This window comes from Poecile atricapillus, chromosome 1, assembly GCF_030490865.1.
Source record: "Poecile atricapillus isolate bPoeAtr1 chromosome 1, bPoeAtr1.hap1, whole genome shotgun sequence".
Classification (NCBI taxonomy): Eukaryota; Metazoa; Chordata; class Aves; order Passeriformes; family Paridae; genus Poecile; species Poecile atricapillus.
In genome coordinates, this window is record NC_081249.1 from 3,756,585 (window position 1) to 3,775,935 (window position 19,351).

Below are 19,351 nucleotides of genomic sequence, written 5' to 3' on the forward strand. Positions count from 1 at the left end.
CTGAAGAGCAATTAGAGAGATGACAGAGCCAATCTCTTCTCAGCAGTGCCAAATGATAGCTTTGTAAGAGTTTTAAAAGCAGCAATTATCCTTTCCAAAGCGTTTTTATGAAGCGTTATCTTGATTAATTCAAGCTGAAAATTCATTTTAACCTTCTGCACTTCTCCTGCTTGGGCAGCCAGAGATGGAATGTGCTCATTAAATGTTATTTATCCTTTTTGTTGCTCTAGCTTTATTCAGACACACCTGTATGGAAGGCATTTCAAGAATATTGTCATTTAAGTCAGTGGAACAAGAGTGTGAGATTTCAGACTTAAAAAAATTAAGGTTTTTAAAGTCAAGGAAATAGCAACAAAAATTATAACTGGTCAAAAAAAAACTTCCTGCAGCTTTCATGGCTATTTCTTTTAACAAGTCAGGGCAATATTTTTTCCAATAAAGCTAAGTTTTTAAAATTTATTTTCAGAAATTTCTCATGATTGCCCAAACTGAATGATTCATTTCCCTTTGCTGAACTGAACCTTTCCGTTTTGAGTCACTGTGGCGTTAACTTCTACTTGCTACTGTTACTGTGCTTAGTAGGAAATACAGTTCAGGGAAGTTTTACATCACTTTTTTTATGATTTAGGCTTTCTGGCAGATGGACTCATCATAAAAATCTCCTGATGGGTCACACCAGTTCAGTTCACTGACCAACAATGGCATAAAAAGCAGGATGCAGCTCTTGGAGGAAGACCAAGACTGTAAGAACATCTCATGAGGCAGAAGGGAAGCACACACAATCCCCTCAGTCTCCAGGGGCCTGAGGAGGAATTTCTTCACAGAAGGCACGATTAAACCTTGGAAAGCACTCCCAGGGAGGCGGAGTCCCTGGAGGCATTTAATGAAAGACTGGACGTGGCACCCAGTGCTCTGAGTTGAGCACTGGTCTGGTTGACAAGGTGATGTTTGGTCAGAGGTTGTACTTGATGATCCCAAAGGTCTTTTCCAACCTGTGATGCTCCCCAGTGAAGCCACAGCCTGATCCATCCCTGCCTTTATCCTTGGATGGGCACCTAGATTTTACCTGCAAAAGATTGACCTGAAAAGTTTTACACCACAATTCTTACAAAGCCTTTCCCCCAGCCCTGCCCCATCTCCTTCAGCTGCAAACTGGGCCCCTGGATGCTCCCTGGCCCTGGCTCAGCCCCTCGCCCTGTCGGGGGCTGCTGCTGGACCTCAGCCCCCCCATCTGTGGGTGACAGTCACCACTGGCAGGGGCATGACTGGCACAGGTCAGGAGCTTTCTGCCACTGGCACTTTAACGGTGGGATGTGCTCCAGCCTCATCACACTCACCTACACCATTATACAAGGGGACATCAGTGCCAGGCACATTCACACTCAGTTGTACCATTATAACAGGGAAAATCAGTGCCAGGCACATTCACACTCACCTGTGGCATTATAACAGGGAAAATCAGTGCCAGGCACCGTTCACTCACTTGTGTAATTGTAAGAGGGGAAACTGGCACCATCACACTCACCTGTGTCATTGTAATAGAGGACACCCATTCCAGGCACCACTGCACACACCTGTGCCATTGTAACAGGGGAAATGTTATATAACAAGGGAAATGGGCACCACTGCACACATCTGTGCCATTATAACAGGGGAAATTGGCTCCATCACACTTACCTGTGTCACTGTCACACGGACACCCGTTCCAGACATCATCACCTGTGTCACTGTCACAGGGACACCCATTCCAGGGACACCTGTTCCAGACACCATCACTCTCACCTGTGTCACTGTCACAGGAACACCCGTTCCAGGGACCATGGCTGCCCACCTTGCCGCCCGGAGCCCTCTCCTGCAGCTGTGCCCAGGACGAGCTCATGGCCGCGGCTGCCGGGCTGTGAGGTGAGGCTTGCCCGGGGTGCTCGGGGCCGCGGCTGCCGGGCTGTGAGGTGAGGTTTGCCCGGGGTGTCCCCGGTCGTGCCCAGGACGAGCTCGGGGCCGAGCTCGGGGCCGCGGCTGCCGGGCTGTGAGGTGAGGTTTGCCCGAGGTGTTCCCGGCCGTGCCCAGGACGAGCTCGGGGCCGCGGCTGCCGGGCCGTGAGGTGAGGTTTGCCCGGGGTGCTCGGGGCCGTGCCCTGGACGAGCTCGGGGCCGCGGCTGCCGGGCTGTGAGGTGAGGTTTGCCCGGGGTGCTCGGGGCCGCGGCTGCCGGGCTGTGAGGTGAGGTTTGCTCGGGGTGTCCCCGGCCGTGCCTCACTTCCTCCGGCCCGGTTAAACATTGACAGGGCGGAGGGAAGCACAGGCCATCCCTGCGTGTCACGGGGCAGTGCCAGGCACGGCCTGCGGCCGAGGAGCGGCTCGGAGCAGCGTCCCTGCCCTCAGCGACAGTGTCCCCGACACCTGAGGGGCGCTTCCTTGGCAGGGCCGGTGAGGGCTGGCCCGGGATCCTCGCTTGGATCGCCTCCAGCCTCCTGTGAGGGCAGCGTGAGCCGGACCTGTCCTCAGAGGGAAAGCGGTGGCGGACAGCACCGGGGATGTGACCCAGGTAAACCCCCCCGCGGCCTTGATTTGCTTCCCAGCACACGGAGCCGGGGGCTGAAAGGTAATTTAGCGTTTTTCCCTGCTCCTGCCTCCGCAGGGAGCCTGCCGTGAGGTGGCAGGAGTGTTTTGGGGCTCTGTCTCCTATTCTGCTTCCTGGAATTTGAGGTCGGTGCCCAAAGCGCCTCTCCGGGTCCAGCTGCCATTCCCCATGGGTGGTATTATTGTTGTTATGCCCTGCCTGTGTCGTGGATGAGGGAGGGAGCAGGCTCAGAGCAGCACCGAGTCACCCCATGCACCGGCAGAGGAGGGGAAAAGCAGCCCAAAACAAACCCAGGCATTTAATTCATCATCAGCCAAAATATCCTGTTTCATCTGGGGATCGGCTAATCTTTCCCAGCCCTTTAAAAGTCCATTTCCAAACAAAGTAAAACAAAATATTATAGAGCCCTCCCTTTCCTGTCTTGCTCTACTTCACCCCGAGCTGTTTACTGATTTTTGTCCTGGATTTGGCATAAAATTCTCACCAATTTATTCTTCACTGTGTAAAACTTTGCCCAGCTCAGACTGCTTTGGTTCAGCTGGATTTGTCAGCGGGGGTGTGAAGGCTGCTGTTCTGGCTGGAAATCCTGCTTGTGTCACAGCTTCCTGGAAAAGGACCCAGCCCTGTGTTTTGGATTTGTTTCCTGCTGCTTTACTCGGGCTGTTTTGCTTGGTGTGGCAGATGATACCAGCTCCTGTAGCCCGGATTGGCTTGTGTGTGAGAGCTGTGACAGAGCAAGGAGAAATCCCTCCAGGCTGTGCACAGTGACCCTCCCTCCCCACCTGCCTGCTGGGGACTCCTCCGCACATAAAATGTGGAGGTAAAAAACCCAAAACCTTTCAAAATGCACTAGGAAAACCCAAACCAGCTTTTGTGGTTTGGGCTAGCAGGTTCACTAGTTTCACTAGCAGGTGAAGAAATCAGCCCACAGGTTTGGTTTAAAATGTTGGTAAGTTGACAGGGCTGTCCTGTGAGTTCCCAAGGTAAACTGAAAGCTTGAAAAACGGGAAAATGTGGATGAAAATGCCAGCTGAGCCTGCCAGATTCCAGGCAGGGAACAAAGCTCTGGTACCTCCTGGTGCTGCAGCTGAGCAGGAAACCCAGGATGTCTCTGTGGTGACACTCCATTTTTATGCACTGCAAAGTGCTGCCACAAAGAACACCCCTGGAGTCAGGAACACCCTCCTGACAAGAAATTTGGTCTGGCCACAAAAATACATCCTCTGGCCCAGGTCCCTTTCACAAAGGCAAGCTTCAGTGGCCCAGATGAGGAATTTGTAAACCAAGCACAGTCAAAGCCTCTCCCACATATTTTGAGGGGGAGGAGGATAATATCTCACAAGTGAATCACAAACACTGAAAAAGCAGAAAATACAGAAGCAAGGTGGTGTCTCACACCCAGGCTCTGTGTATTATTTCTGATCACAGTGGAGAGCTGCTGCTGGTTCGTTGTGGGGTATAGGAGACACTCTCATGTTCTGAGGAATAACTCTGGGGACCTTTTTGCACTATCAGCCTTTCTGAGGGCTCAGTCTGCGGTGCTGGGAGGAGATTTGATGTTTCTCATCCTCACAAGTGCCACAGCTCAGAGAATTATTTTTTCCCCAGTTGCTCGGGTGTAACTTTAATGATGCAGCTGGAGCTGCCCTGGCCCTGTCAGTGCTGAAGCAGGAGTGTTGTGACAGCCAGGAGGGACTGAGGAGTGTGAGATCTGCAGGAGGAGGTTTCTCTGCTGAAAAGCATTCCTCTGTGTCTTTTGAAACAGTTATTTGAGGAAAGATTCTGCTCTGCTTCCAAACCCTCCCTCACTTAATCTTTTTCCCTTGTTGGTGGTACAGGTCACACAAAGTCACCCTTGTCACAGGACCCAAAGCAGCGGCTCATTCCCACTGATAATAAATAAATAATGATTTATATATGAGTTCATGATAAATTCTGTCCTTCAGCTTCTTCTCAAGCATGCAGTGACCAGTGGTGGCTTCCTGCCTCGGGGACCAGGAGAGAATGCTCCAATGGAGAGCTTCCAGAAATCCATTTTACTCCCCCTCATCCTGACTGCTGCGCTGCCAGGTAGGACACGTTCATAACCCGTGAGATGAACCACCATGGACAAAATACGGGAGCTCAACTTAATGTGCTGGAAATGGCCTTTGCTGATGAGTTCAGACTGAGCAGCCAGTCACAGAGTGGGATTATTTGAACTGTTTGGAAGGGGAATGTTTGTATTTGAAGCCTGAATGATCTGGTGATTAAAAGAGTGCTGCAGTGTGAAGGACTGAGCAGTGTGTGGGGTGGGGAGGAGGTGGGGAGGCCATCCTCTTTCCCTTCCAGTTTCTCCCTTTCCTTGTTTCTCTCTTCCTCCTGTTTGGGACTGCTTTTGAGGGTGCATCTGGAGAAAACTCAATATCAGCAGCTGGTTTTTACTTCCAGAAGTAAATGCAAATTGTCTTGTAGCTGGTTTACCACCAGTTCACATGCCTGAGTCTCAAAGTCAATTCAGATTAAAAAGCGTCTTGGTGGCAAAGCTTTAGAGGAAAAGTGAATATTAAGTGACTAGCTGGGTAATGGAGACAAGGCTGATTATTTTTTTAAATTATAGTCTAGCTGGAGTTTTAATGGGCTCTGACAGGAACAAGCTGCAGTGGGATGGAGGGGAAAGGTATTGTCATGGATTAATAGTGAAAGGAAGCACAATGCAGGAATGAACACTGAGTTTCATGAGCAGTGGAGCTGCACAGGGATGTGTGGTGTTCAAGAAGCTCTTAAACAACCTGGTGAAGAGGAGGGAACTGTGAGGTGGCAGACTTTGCAAGCGGTGCAGAATTACTTAGGGCAGCCAAATCCAAAAAGAGACTAGGAAGATTTGCCAGAAAATGTCATGCTGCCAGATGAGTAAGTAATAAAGGCAGAGAAAGCATTCAATGCAAAACATCCCTTAAATGCAATGTCTAGTGGGGAAAAGAATAGATGTCTTGGAAAGAGAGTAAATTGCTGAAAGAGAGAGAAAATTTCACCATTTAATGTCTTCAGCAAGGCGGATAAAATGAAACCTGGCATGATGTAAATCCACAGAAAGGTTTCATTTTGGATATTGGCTGTTTTGTTAACCCTTCCATTACAAACAGAACAGGTTTGGTTTGAGAAAGCTACAAAGTGTGACAGAGCTGTTCAAAGGTAGGGAATCAAAGAATCATAGGAGGGTTTGGGTTGGAAAGGACCTTAAAAATGTTCCAGTTCCAACTTCCCTGCTGTGGGCAGGGACACCTTTCACAGGTTCCTCAATGTTCCATCCAGCCCTGAACACTTCCAGGGATGGGGTGTCCAAATTTCAGCTTGTCTTGGTTTGGAGGGAAGGATGAGAGGGCTTCATTAGACTGGGATATTCTCCTGCTTGTGAAAAAGAATAAATAGTAAAAACGTGTTAAAATCATTAATTATATGGAAGTGAATGGTGAAATTATATATTTGCAGTTTCTCATAACAAAAAGAATTCGTGGCAATGACTAAAAGTATCAGAAGATTTAAGGCTAACCAAAGCCTGTTCTTTTCGCAGAGCATGTAATTAAATAGTAAAGCTCATGGTCACTGGGTGTGGGGGATATCAAATTATGAATAAGCTGAAAAAAACTTAGAAACAAATATCATAAAGGGTAGATCCATCAGTGCAGAAGCAATTTTTTTGGCTCAGGAAGCCCCTGCATCTCTTCTTTTTGGGTACTGCTGTCAAACAGTGAGTGAGAGGAGAGAGGAAGACACGCCTGGGGGCTGTGGAGAGGCTTGTGTGCAGGTGGGAGGAAATAAGTGTTGCTGAGCATCAGGAGTCTGGTATTACTTGACAGAAACATCCTGTAAGCATTTAAAAATTCTTGTTAACATAAGCGAACAAGCCAGTCCCTCGCTTCAGGCTTTGACAAGCTCTAACCTACTTTGGTTTTCAAAAGCTCAGCTGCAAGGCTGTTGGGTTTTGAGACAAACTTGAGATGTTTATTTATTTATCTATCTATTTATTGTTATGTATTTAATAGTTCATTGCAGAGCTGTGACTGGAGCAGTGGGCCAGGAGCAGTGGGAGGGGGAGGTAGAAGGCAAGGTGGGGTGAGCAGGAGACTGAAGAAAGAGCAAAAAGAAAAAGGAATTTCAAAGAGACTGGAAGGAAAAAAGATGTAGAAATTCAAGCAGAAAGAGCAGAGAGGGAATGGAGGAAGGCAGATATTAGATGCAAAACTGAAGGATGAAAAGCAGTGTTTGTGGAAGGGCAACATGGGCATAGAGGGGGAGATTATTTTGAAATACTATAATGAGGCTGAAAAAAAAAAGACAAATCATTATGGCAAAAGGATAAGCCCATCCTGTCCTTCCCTGCACTGCATCCAAATAGGTCACTTACAAAAGAGCAAAGACAGAGCCAGCAGAGGACAGGAGGCAAGGAAGAGAAGGTAGCCACATCTCAAAGGCCTTGTTGTTGAAAACTCTGGTGTGGAAGAGTGGTCCTTTGGAGTTTATTCAAGCGTGGAATAAAAAACGTTGTTGATGAAGGGTGAGGGCGGTTCTTTGGCAAATGAGGTTCCCTCAGTGCAGGCATCATCCTGCACAAGCTGCATCTTCATTTCTTCACAACTTGCAGTGGTGTGGCAGTGGATTTGTGTGGCAGAGGAGGGAGAACACCAGCTCATATTGGAATTGGTTTGTGCTCTGCGAGCAGCTGGGACACCAGAAGCACTTAACTTAAGCAAATTTTCACCCCTGGTGACTGCTCTGTAAACATTTAGTGATGTGCCTCAGAGAAGGTGTTCTCACTCAGCTCTGTGTTTCAAAAGCCAAGGGGTGATCATGGAGCCAGCCCAACACTTCCCTGCTGCAGGGATGGTGTTTGCCTGGGTGGGATGTCTCCCTGCTGGTGTGTGGGGAAGCAGATGTTAAAACAGCTGCTAAAAGCTGAACACATAATTCCTGTAAAATGCAATGAAAATCTAGCCCGAGGCCTTAATTTGTTTAAAAGCAACCATCTGCAAGGTATTTTGGAAGCAGGATACAAATGAAAGCAGCACTAACATTTTTCTCCCCGGTGCATTAGGCAAGGTCCAGTAAAAGGACTTCCAGCACTGGCTTAAGGCATTGGTAGCTGGGTTTAGATCTCATTTGTGCCATGAATGTCCTCTGTGACCTCACACAGGTGACTTTATCAGTGTTTGTGCACGGGCTGGACAATGGAACATGCTGTTGGTTCAGGACTCCACGTGCAGAACAAACAATAAAAGCAAGAAGATAAAGAGGCAAAGGTAAAAATCACCAAAACCATTCAGGTAACAGGAAGAGAAAGCTGATGAAACTCTTCTATTGGTTGTGCTGGGGCTGGGATCTAACTGGAGGAGAGGTTATGTCCCACTCCTCAGTCCTTCTGCCTCCCAAAGGATCCCCATGCAGGGCTCAGGGATCTGTTCCCTATGGACAGCAATCAGGGAAAGACCATTTATTGCTCCAGCACACTTGGTTGGTAAAAGAAGATGTAGATCCTACCTTACCTATGGACTGATAAAAAATAATTGTCATAGATAAATGACTAACTCATACCTACCTGCCTATACTGCCCTGAATGTCTGAAGAAAGCAAAAACAACATAGCCAATTATTTTTAGAGCAAATGATCACTGATTATTCCTGTTCCGGGATACATTTCAAAGGTTAATTAACAGCAAGCATTGTCTTGAAAGTTGCATCATTTATTCAGAGTCCTGGCGTACCACATCTCCTTGAAAAAGTAGTGTTTGCACAGGCATGGAAATAAATTCCAAGTGCACAGAGAACAGTTTGCATTAAGAGGGGCAGAGCAGGTAAATTTTAATTTGAATAGAAATATGATTTACTTAATCTTATCTGGCTTTATTAATTATCAGAGTAGGTAAAGTTTGCTTTTCATTTAATGTTTTGTTGCTCACCCACAGACATACTTTGCAGACTGAGGTTCGTGGCAGACATAACATAACCCAGGGAGGTGGAAAATTTTTGTGAAGGGTTTTGTAAACATGAGAGGACTGAGAGTCAGCCATACACAGAACCAGGGAGAGTGAGGTCTGCACAATCCTGCAAAACAAAGAAGTCTGTAAATGCTTGCAGCAGGTGGGAGGAAAGAGAGGAGCTATTTATATTAAAGAACAATTCCTGGCACCAACCTGGTTGGACATACAGTGGTTCAGTGTGGGCTGGGAGCTGGAGAAGGGTCTGGACAATGGAGCTGTGAGATTCCAGACTCTGCATCCTGGGTGCAGGTCACTGAGGCACTGGTTGCAATGTCATCACTGAGGTTGGGCTGTGGTTGCGTTCATACAACCACAAAACACTCCTGCTGTGTGAAAAATACAGCGTGTCCTTCTCTCACATCAACTCCTGACTGGAAGAAAAATGTGGGTTTTTTTTTCAATAATTTATAGCTAATCCATTAATGAATAAACTACCTAAAAAACCTGATGTGAACAAAACCCTTAAAAATTACTCCATTGTCCTGAATGCTATTAGCAAGGCAGTGATGACCATTTCATCATTCATCTTTTTTTCTCCTGGAACATAATTGAACACTTATTCTCAGGCCAAATTTGTGGGCACGGGGTTTTAATTAGTCTGCCATGGAGCACAGTGTCTAATTGCTGTCTTCATGCAGAGCTGGAACCATTGGGGCACCACTGGCAGTCCTGGTGCTCCCTCAGCAGGAATGTTCCTCTGGTGAGGCAGATCCCCCTGGCAGGATTGTTGGGTCTGCAGGGAGTGAAATATCCATGCTCAGACTCAAAATATTCCTGGGTGAGGCCCTGTGCAGTTGCTGGAGTTGGCAGTGGGAGGCCCTGGGTCTATGAGGAGGAAAGGAAAACAAAATGACTTTGTTAGGAGCTTTCAGGTCCGAAAAATATTTGCCGAAACTCACACTGCCTTTCAAGGAGTTAAAAACTAATGAGTTACAGCAGCTCTGCTTAACAGAAAGCCTGAGGAAGGCTTCAGAAGAAATACATCACAATGTATGTGATGAATGATTGAGGAATAGGGGAAGGAGCGCTGAAGGATAAATGATAGGGCTGCAAAAATCGGTGAAAATCCCAGATATGGAAAAGGGACTGGTTACAAACTCCTTTAATTATCTGAAGTCTAGGCAACTCACATGCTTTCCTATTTAAAAGTGGATTTTTTTTCTGTCTGTAAGATGGTAGTCAGTGATCTAGTAAAGAGGAACAGGTGATTTTGGGGTGTGAGAAGGAAAGACGAAATAATTTTAAAAGGCATTTTAAAAGAAAACCACTTAATCTATGCAGGATCTGAAAGATTAGATCGCACACCTCCCTCTATGAACCGGTTAAGATGTTTTACACTATCCAACCACCTCTTTTGGTGTTTTATATGTATTTATGGACTGATTTTGGTTCCCTCACAGGTCTGGGCTTTTGTTACTCCATCACAAAAGGCCCTGAGAATGCCACAGTCCTGGCTGGCTCAGAGGCCCGCTTCAACTGCACGGTGTCTGCAGGATGGAAAGTCCTCATCTGGCTCTTCCAGGGCTCTCCTGTCCTCACTGTCATCAGCTCCCAGGGCTCTGTGGAAACCACAGAGCGCTTCACCTCCCACAACTACACCACTGGGGATGAGTTTACCTCGGAGCTGATCATCCTCAACACCCAGCTGAGTGACTCTGGCAGGATTGAGTGCAGCATCCAGAAACCCAGTGAGAACAACTTTGCCTTTCTCTCTGTGCAAGGTGTGTATAGCCACCAGCAAAAAGCTGTTTTATTGTGCTGCACTTCAGGGAATCCTCTGAGGGATTGCTCAAGTTATCCCTGGGAAGGAGTATGTGCTCTCATTTACCATCCTTTGCCTCCTGCCCTCCTCATCCTAATTTTACTGTCCCAGTGGGTTTTAGAGTCACATGCAGAGTGCCAGTAACAAAGGTTAAAACTGTCCCTGTTTTTCCTGTTCCATCTCTTATTCCTTATCAGCCTGCAGCCAGGAGAGCAGGATCTCACCACCAGGCACTATCCATATGTCAAGGAGGGGCTCAGTGCACTGATGACATCTCATCACCTTTCTGCAAACCTTTTCTTCTATGACCTGAGCATATTTAAAACTTACAGACAAAGTTGTTGTTTTGTTATGTTGTTCTCCAGCTGGATATGTGTCAAGATGGCTAAAAAGTGAAATTTCCTGCTTTTTATTGGAAAGGTGCTGAAAGTTGAGACTTGTGCTTTAGACATACTGGGTAATGGACCCATGTAGTTGAAATATCTGCATGTTTCCATCATGCATATGGTTTATCTGTATTAATAATTGTTTTCCACTTCATATCTCAAGGCATAGCTATTTCTGGGTAGCGAGATAAGGTTTAAAGCTACCAGCAGGAAAGCAATGCAGCGAAACATTCTGAAGGAACAAAAACATCTTTTCACTCCCACAGTTAATGGATCTTTACTCATCAAAAATAGCACCTTAACAGTGAGAGAGAACCAAACAGTTGAGATTGTTTGCGAAGCCTTAGGATGGGCCCCGGCTCCAGACATTACCTGGATGACAAATGACTCTTTGATTGATAAGTCAAGCTATGTCACCCAGCAAAGCCCAGGATCTCACGGCCTCCACAATGCCCTGAGCACCCTAACTCTGACTCCAACGGACACGGAGGTTTTGACTTGTTTAGCTGACATAGAAGCACTCCCCAGCCCTCAGAATGCAACTGTAACTCTTATTTTTGACAACTCTGCCACGGGTAAGTGAATGTTTGCTGTGCTTTTCCCGTACTGTACCGCCTGTACTCAGAGCTCTGTATTTTGTTCTGGTTCGTTTTGCTTTAAAAAGTCTTTTTATTTGCAAATGAAATCCTCTGGGGTGTGGAAATCCAAGCCAGGAGTCACAGCATGATGTACTGGTAGGGTTAAATGTGCTTTCACCAGTCTAATGAACCATGAAGCCCAAGGTAGGACTGAGCAAGACAAAGCCTCTGACAAATATCTGCCTCTGACTCCTGTGAGTTCGCTGCTAGGAAAACCAGCCTTTGCTCCTTGACCAAGAAAACACCCAAGGAATTTGGATCTTAAATATCCTTGACCAGAGCATGCCTGCCATATTAACTTAATTTCTTACAAAGCCAAACCCTCATGTGAAATTGTTCTCCATAATATCCAATGCCCCTCCCAGTTTCTGCACACAACCCAGAATAAATTCTGTACTAACATATATGGAATTTTTTGGGCAGTGCATTAGGTTGCTTTTTACTGGCTTTTACTTAAGGCAATTCAAAGTTGCTTTAATCCAAGCCTGGATGTTGTGCAAATCTCTCCAGAGTAGTTAGCAAGGCCTTTGATAATTCTAAATATTTTTACTAAGGTTGTAATCATGCTGACAGCTTCTCTTGATGAACTGATGCTCTTTCTGCAATGGGTGAACAAGGCACATACAAAACATCCTTGCAGGATATCGATGAGGGTTTGGTACAGACATTTTGACACATAAACAACTGAGAAGATTGAGTAGCTGTGCCCTTTGTTTTCAGTATGAATCATTATTAGCAGGCCTTTTTCAGAAGTGCTTGCTTGGTAATGCAGTTGGAAAAGGTCATTTTCCCATCCCTAATATGGCCTTTTGTAGTCACATTGATCTTAATTACTGACTAAGCAAAATAGGTCTATCCTGAGGAAATTAATAAATTCCCCTGCCCACTCATTTGTGATGTTTCCATAGCTACTCACTGCAAATCAGAAGAGGAGAAAAACAGATGTCATGAAACACTATTAGTGTATAATTAGCAATTGTATAGGGCCATCATTCATTTCTCTTTGGAAATCCCATTGTGCAGCAGCAGCAGGCACTCAAAATTTGACAGGATAGGAGAATCTGAAGTCTTTAAATGATCAGAATGAAATAGAAGCATGGCATTTATGACACAGGAAGGTATATAATGTATGCATCACACTCAAAATCTAAGAGCTTGTCCCAGTTTTCATGTATGGGCTTATCCTTAGCTGGCTGTTGGGGAAGAACACAACCAGCTTCAAACATGTAAGAAATCCTTTCCAAAACTACTAAAATATCAATTTTCCCCTTGACTTTAAAGCTTGGGGAATCAAATTCCCCCTTGTTCCTCTCAAGCAATACAAGAATAACCAAAAATCTGAGCCCTCTCCAGCCACCAGCCCCTGGTGAGGGAATGTCCCACCTTCCTGCTCCTCTGGGTCAGTGTTTCCATACAAAGTGATGCATTTTTATGTCATTCACTCTTCTTACAGTGGTGTTTGACTGACATTTGGGATCTCCTACAGAGTTATCCCAGGAGATGCATTCACAGAGCTGTTACTTGGAATGGGATCCATGGTGGAGTTCCTTAGCTGGGTCCAAGCTGTCTTTGGCTTTGATCTTGAATTCCTGTGGCTTTTGACCTGCAGAAGTTGAGGACAGAGAGTCTCCCATGAGCCTGGATGTCCTGTGCTTTTAAACTCAGCCAGAAAGCTCCAAAGTGCCCCAGAAGCCACGTGCAGGTTTTTCCAGTCTCTCATTGCTCACTGGCCACCAGCACCTGCCTGGGAAAATCCCATTTTCTGCAGACACTTTGTCAAAGTCAATATTTGGACAACTTTGGGAGGAGCCAGAGGTTGGGATGGCCTCAGAGGATGGGCCCTGTGGAATGAGGAAGTAGCTCTGTCCACATTAAACACTTCATGGAACTTGGCTTGGATTTCTTAATGGACTCAAAAGGAGCTCCTCGTTCATACCCAGCTCCCCTTTCCTTCTGCATCCTCCAAAACTGCAGAGACACAAAAATGCTGAAGCACTGGGAGTGTTTGTGTTGTACCCTGTCCTTCTGGCTTCAGCTCCAGAAACTCTTGGCACATAACCTGACCCTGACAAATACCTTGGTGTGGCAGCCAGCCTGCAGGAGTGGGCCAGTGCAGGTGTTGTGTTTAGCTCTTCCCTTCTGACTAGGGTTAAGCTTTCCCCTCTAGCTAAATAGATGTCATGCATATTTTAGTCATCTTGAAATCCCAGTGGCATCTCTATGGAACAAAATGTACTAAAATGTAGTTATCTGTTGCAGTACTTTTAGATAAAAATATTAAGAATAAGTTTATCATTAATTGATGGCAACCTACAGGATTTGCTGCTAATTTTCAGGTTACTTAGTGCTTGTTTTTTTTCTTATTAGAAGAAATTCCAGACATGCTGGTTGAGCATTAGGATTAGAGAAGGCTGGAACAAATTGCTTAATGATAATGATCTGAGCTTTGGAGAATGCAGATTCCTGGCAGAGGTTCAAGCTTTGTAGGAGGCTCTGGTACTGTATCTTTTCAGTCTGAAACCTCCAAACCCCAAACACAAACTCAGGAAAATTTGTAGATAGAAAGGGTTTACCTGCCACAGGTAAACCTGGTTCCCACACCAGGGGAATTGCCCTGACTTTGAGCAGCTCCCAGCCACCCTCATTCCTGTGGTACCTTTCCCAGAGGCTGGCAGCCAAGTGTGGCCATGGAGTTGTTAATTGGGACCTCAAATGAGGAAAAGAATCATAAGCCCATGGGACAGAACTGTGCCAAACCTGGATGTGTCTCACACCTGTAATTTGGATTGGAAGATTGTTTCTAAACAGCTGTCAAAAGTGTTTTGGGGCTGCTTTCCAAAGGGAAGCCAAACTGGAGGTGCTTCTGGAGTATTTGGTCAAACCAAGGGGCAGGATGATGTGACAAGCACAACTGGCATCTCCCTTGTACACCCAGCTGCCTGAGAAATGTTCCCCATCCCTGGAAGTATCCGAGGCCAGGGCTTGGATAGACCTGGGATGGTGGAATGTGAAAAACGAGGTTCACATTTTTTTTTAATAGAATTTAAAGGTTTAATAGAAAGACAATTAGGAGGTAAAAATAAAGTATGCAGATACACCTGGGTGTCTCTGCATTCAACCAAGAGAGCACACCTTACTAACAAAGGATTGTCACTTAAAAACAGAACCCTACTACATATCCATAAATTCTCATTCATGATTCAAACATTCTCCTTAAGTTTTGGATGTTTCTTTGTTCAGTTTTTGCCCCCTTCTCAATAAATCAATCTTCTTGGCTCCACCAAGTTTCACATTCCCTGATAACAGAAATGCAATAAATTCCTCCCCCAGAGCTCTGGTTACTGCTGTCCTCATCTGGACAAGATAATCTAAGAATGGGGGGTCTCCAACCATCTCCTCTAGTCCCTGGGTTATACAAACAAAAAATATTTCTGCTCCAATACCATGCCATGGCTCAACACATATGTATATTATACTACCATTTCTAAGCTTCATCAACAACAGAAATAGAAGGAACCACACTAATACAACAGTTTTCTAACCTTATACATATAACATTCATTCCAATATTTGAGAAAAGCCAACAATATAATATGTATCTATAACAGGAAGGTGTCCCTGCCCATGGCAGGGGGTGGAGCTGAGTGAGCTTTGAGGTCCCTTCCAACCCAAATCATTCCATGATACTGTAATTCTAAATGCAAGATATTTTTAAAATTCTGTGCATGTGGGAGCCCTGTTTGGTCATAGCAACCGATTTCAGCAAGACACTGAATTATCCTTAAATCCCCTCATTTAGCCCTGTAGATTACAGCAAAGATGAAGGAGTAAGTTAAATGCTGTAGAGAAGATGGGTCAGGAGCTGTGTGTTCTTCACTGGTTTTGCTCTTTGGTGCTCTTTAAGTGGGGAACAGGTGTCCCACCAAGCACATCCCAAAATCAAACACTTGTTGAAATCATTGAGAGAAATCCCAAGACAGAATTGATTAGAAAATCACTTTTCCAGGCTAGAGATCACCAACTGTACTAATCACCTATGACTCCTGCTGTGGTTTGTGGGGAGAAATGGACATTTTTTTCAAAGCAGTTCAGCTTATTAAAAGGGACACGTACACATTTGATCAAATTAATTGTAACCCAAAATACTTATTTTCTCTCCACTGACGAGAGCAGCCAAGCAGGACACTCAATATCTGCAGTATGGACAGCTAAACTGAATCTTAACACCTCTCCCCAAATGTCTCCAAAGAACTCTGGGATGCCCAGCATAATTAGAAAACAAAGTTAAGTTTGAAGGTTGCAATCCTGTACTTTCCAGAAAAGAAGCAGCAGTGGGAGAAGTTACAACTGCAGTAAAGGATCTGGATTCGGGAATATTTTAAATTTTTGGGTGCCATCCATAAATACAGAGTCTGTCATTTGGAAAACACAGACCCCTTGTTAAATATTCACCAAACACTTAATAGCATCTCACAGAAAAGCTAAATATGCTGAAAAGGATGTTTTGAGCCTCTGATAGCCCAATGTTTCTCCATTTAATTTAACAGAAAATGATTACAGTGAAGACAGCAGGAGCACGTGGGTTATTGTACTTGCAGTTGTGCTTTCATTTCTTGGTATTGTTCTCCTGGTCGTTGTTATTGTGGTTGCTGTGCGCTGCTGCCTAAAGAGGAGAGGTGAGTGGATCTTCACAGCTGCTCTATACATTAAGAAGTGTTTTTGATTTGACATAAATCTACTTGTGTCAGCTCTGATGCTGCACAAAGACCTGTAAGCAGAAGACTGAGCAGGCAGATCCTGCTCTTAACTATGACCTGGTTAAGATCCTCCTTAATTTCACCATCATGTTTCTCTCATAAATTTATTCCAATCAGTGTCAGCCCTTCACATTAACTCCTAGGGGCCATGTTTTTTGGGAGAACATTCACTTTTAAAGACAACTAAAGGTTCTTTATTGAGAAATATTTTCAGTGCTGTGTGCCTAATTCCAGTTTCCATGTAAGCTGCTCTACAGGGCTGCCCGATCTTGCAGGGAGAGATGCTCCTGTGGTAGCTGGAACTCAGGGGCATGCTCTTAGAGAACTTACAGAAGTTTTAAACTTTAATTTCCTGCATTTAAAACACTTTTTTCTTTTTTTTTTTTCTTCATTCTCAGGATCCACTTACCAAAATGAAATAAGGTAAGTCAGATGATGTGGGAAAACTTTTTGTGTTCGCTGGACTCTGAGGCTGCTGCAGGGTGGCAAGAGGAAAAGTGTCCTTGTCCTGGCATCCCTCATCCCAGAACTGCCGCTGCTGCCGGGCTGCGTGAGCTTGTGGGGACAGCAGAGGGACGGGGGACAGCATCCCGGGAAGGGTACTGACCCTAGGGATGAAAACAGATCGGGAACTCGGATCCCAGCACGGTGAAAACCCCACCAAAACCCCAAAGCGCCGCCTGGCTGGCTGGCTGGAGCAGGGTGACACAGCGAGCAGACGCTGTGCTAAAGCTGAAGGACAAAGCGGTGGCTCGGAGGCGGCTGTGGCCCCGCTGGCCCGGGGAAGGCAGGGCAGGGAGGGAGGATGGCTGGCGAGCAGAGCCCGCGGGGCGATTGCCTCCGCCGCCACAGGATGTCACTGCCAGACCGGCAGCGAGCCCCGCAGCGGGGCAGGCGAATTCCAGCGGCTGCCCGGCTCTTTAAGGCTGGTAAAACCGCTAAAAAAGGGGTTCAGAGGGCAGGTTTAGATTAGATATTAAGAAGAAGTTTTTGGCTCTGAGGGTGGCGAGGCAGTGGTACAGGTTGTGACTCTCCATGGGAGTGTTCATTGGAGCAGCCTGCGGTAGTGCAAAGTGTCCGTGCCCACGGCAGGGGCTTGGAACGAGATGATCTTTAAGGTTTCTTCCAACCCAAGCTATTCTATAATGCTATAAAAGATTAATAAAGCTGCCCCGTGGATGGGTATCAGCACCTCATTCAGTGATGGTCAGATGTGTTTCAGTACAAAGCTGTTGGTCCACTATTGCACGGAGCTGGAAAACTTTAGAAATCAATATGGGGTGGCTCACCGCTCTTTTTATCAGCACCCGTGTGGCTGTGACAGCCATGGCAGTGGGGTTATTCATAATATTATTTAGGCAGCATTGTAAATTCATTCTCTGCCTACGCCTGTGGGGCTTTTAACTCCCCATCCCTTAATGAGTTTGCAGAACGTTCCACCCCGTTGCCTGGCACGTCAGTAATTCCCAGTTTCATTAGCAGCCCCTTGTGGGGAAAGTTTGTGGAGGTCTGTTGACAGATTTCCAGTTGTAGAGCCACTTTATTGATAGCAAACAAAATAAGGAAATTAGATACCCTCGGTTTTCTCCCTAGAAAATGATGCTTATTATGCCACACCATACGTGTAAATTTCCATGTGATTTCTTACTTTGTGGGGCTAAATGCATCATTTTGCCAAGTGCAGCTATATAAATAGGGCAGGACTAAATCAGCAGGGATTGTTTGGGTTCTGGCTTGGTTCAGAATCCCAAAAACTGCCAGAAGGATCAACCCTAGTAAGGCAAAACCAGTTGAACATGCAGGGAAGGGTCTGCCCAGCAGTGAGGTTTGGAACAGTCAGGTCCATGTTCTTCCCAGCCCCTGCCTTGATGTTGTGGATCTGCAGTGCTGCTTTCAGACAACCTGAACAGGTCCAGAATAGGGCAGAACTTCCCTTTCCCTCTGTGTTTTTGCATCTGGGCTGGGCAGAAACAATTCTACCTTCATGGCAGAAGTGTGTTTTTAGCTCTCAGTACTACGAAGTTAATCTTAACTTTAAAGATGAGTTGTCTCAGTGTGTTCACAAGCTTTGCTTATACTTTAAAGTTAAGAAAACTGGGATGAGTTTGGGCTCTGAGGCTCAGTTTGGACTTGGAGATTCAGTGTTGACAGTTCTTCAAGGTTTGAAAAACAATGACCCTGCAATCATAAGGATTATTAACAATCAGATTTCATAGATTTTTTTGTTCAGTATTTTTTCCCTTGGGAGGAACTTCCCTGCAGTAAAAACAATGATGCTTGTCCAGATTTTGGAAGCTGCATTTCTGTGGTAGCAAAGGAGTAGTGAGACCAAACATACACTGGTTTATTTTCCACCTTTATTTTTAACTTGGCTGGCTATCTTCCTATTCCTCCCACACCTTTATTTTTTTTATTTTTTTTTCGTAGCTGCTTTTTATTTGGCAACTCCACTGAGTTTGTTGGGATCTAAGGCTCAGATAAAAGAGACAGCAAAATGTCACGTAACATGTGGGGGCGGCAGCCCTAAACAATTGCTTTTGTCTTCTAGCAACCGTGGCAAGGCTCTTGGTGGTGTCCAACGTTTATCTCCTAAAAAAGCCCCGTAGCTGACAGCTGACTCACCAGATTTGTGTGTGCATTAGTAACACCCCTCTGAAGCTCTGTGGGCCTGCAAAGTGATTCCTACTAAATATAAAAGAAGTAGAATTACAGAATCATGGAATCCCTGAGGCTGGAAAATCCCTCCCAGCCCATGGAGTCCCAGCTGTGCCCGATGCCCACCTTGTCCCCAGCCCAGAGCCCTGAGTGCCACCTCCAGGTGACACCTCCAGGGATGGGCACTGCAAAGCTCCCTGGGCAGCCCCTGCCAAGGCCTGAGCTCCCTTTCCATGGGCAAATTCCTGCTGCTGTCCACCCTGAGCCTCCCCTGGCCCAGCCTGAGGCCTGAGCTCTCCTCCTGTCCCTGTTCCCTGGCAGCAGAGCCCGACCCTCACTACAGCTTTTCACACGCAGCATTTTCCACAAACGTCACTACCACCCCTTCCCACTAAAAATTCCTGGTTTTCCATTGTCAATTTGTGTTGGCCACACCTCAAACCTAGGCAGAGGTGGGCCTGGGACTATCCTGGAGAGGGGTCCATGGTAGCAGCAGATCAATAGTAGCATCTCTTCTAGCATCAGAATTTTGGGTAAAAAAATCACCATTCTCTCCCT

The 19,351-nt window shown here is 45.9% G+C and overlaps 2 protein-coding genes across 2 annotated transcripts in view; one reads left to right on the forward strand and one right to left on the reverse strand.

Annotated features, from left to right (window-relative positions):
- Positions 1-236: 236 nt before the first annotated feature.
- LOC131592069 (proteoglycan 4-like) lies at positions 237-4,463 on the reverse strand. Its single transcript, XM_058863337.1, has 3 exons — positions 4,433-4,463; positions 1,832-2,641; positions 237-1,066 (listed from the first exon to the last, which is right to left on the reverse strand). The coding sequence occupies exons 1-3, from the start codon at positions 4,461-4,463 to the stop codon at positions 1,056-1,058; spliced, it is 852 nt and encodes a 283-aa protein (XP_058719320.1). The 3' UTR covers positions 237-1,055.
- IGSF5 (immunoglobulin superfamily member 5) overlaps positions 2,317-19,351 on the forward strand; it is a 28,439-nt gene continuing 11,404 nt past the window's right edge. The window contains exons 1-6 of the mRNA XM_058834208.1: positions 2,317-2,543; positions 4,526-4,649; positions 9,996-10,316; positions 11,010-11,318; positions 15,929-16,057; positions 16,537-16,561. Coding sequence (XP_058690191.1) covers positions 4,592-4,649; positions 9,996-10,316; positions 11,010-11,318; positions 15,929-16,057; positions 16,537-16,561 — 842 coding nt within the window. The 5' untranslated portion in view covers positions 2,317-2,543; positions 4,526-4,591. The remainder of the gene's footprint in view (positions 2,544-4,525; positions 4,650-9,995; positions 10,317-11,009; positions 11,319-15,928; positions 16,058-16,536; positions 16,562-19,351) is intronic.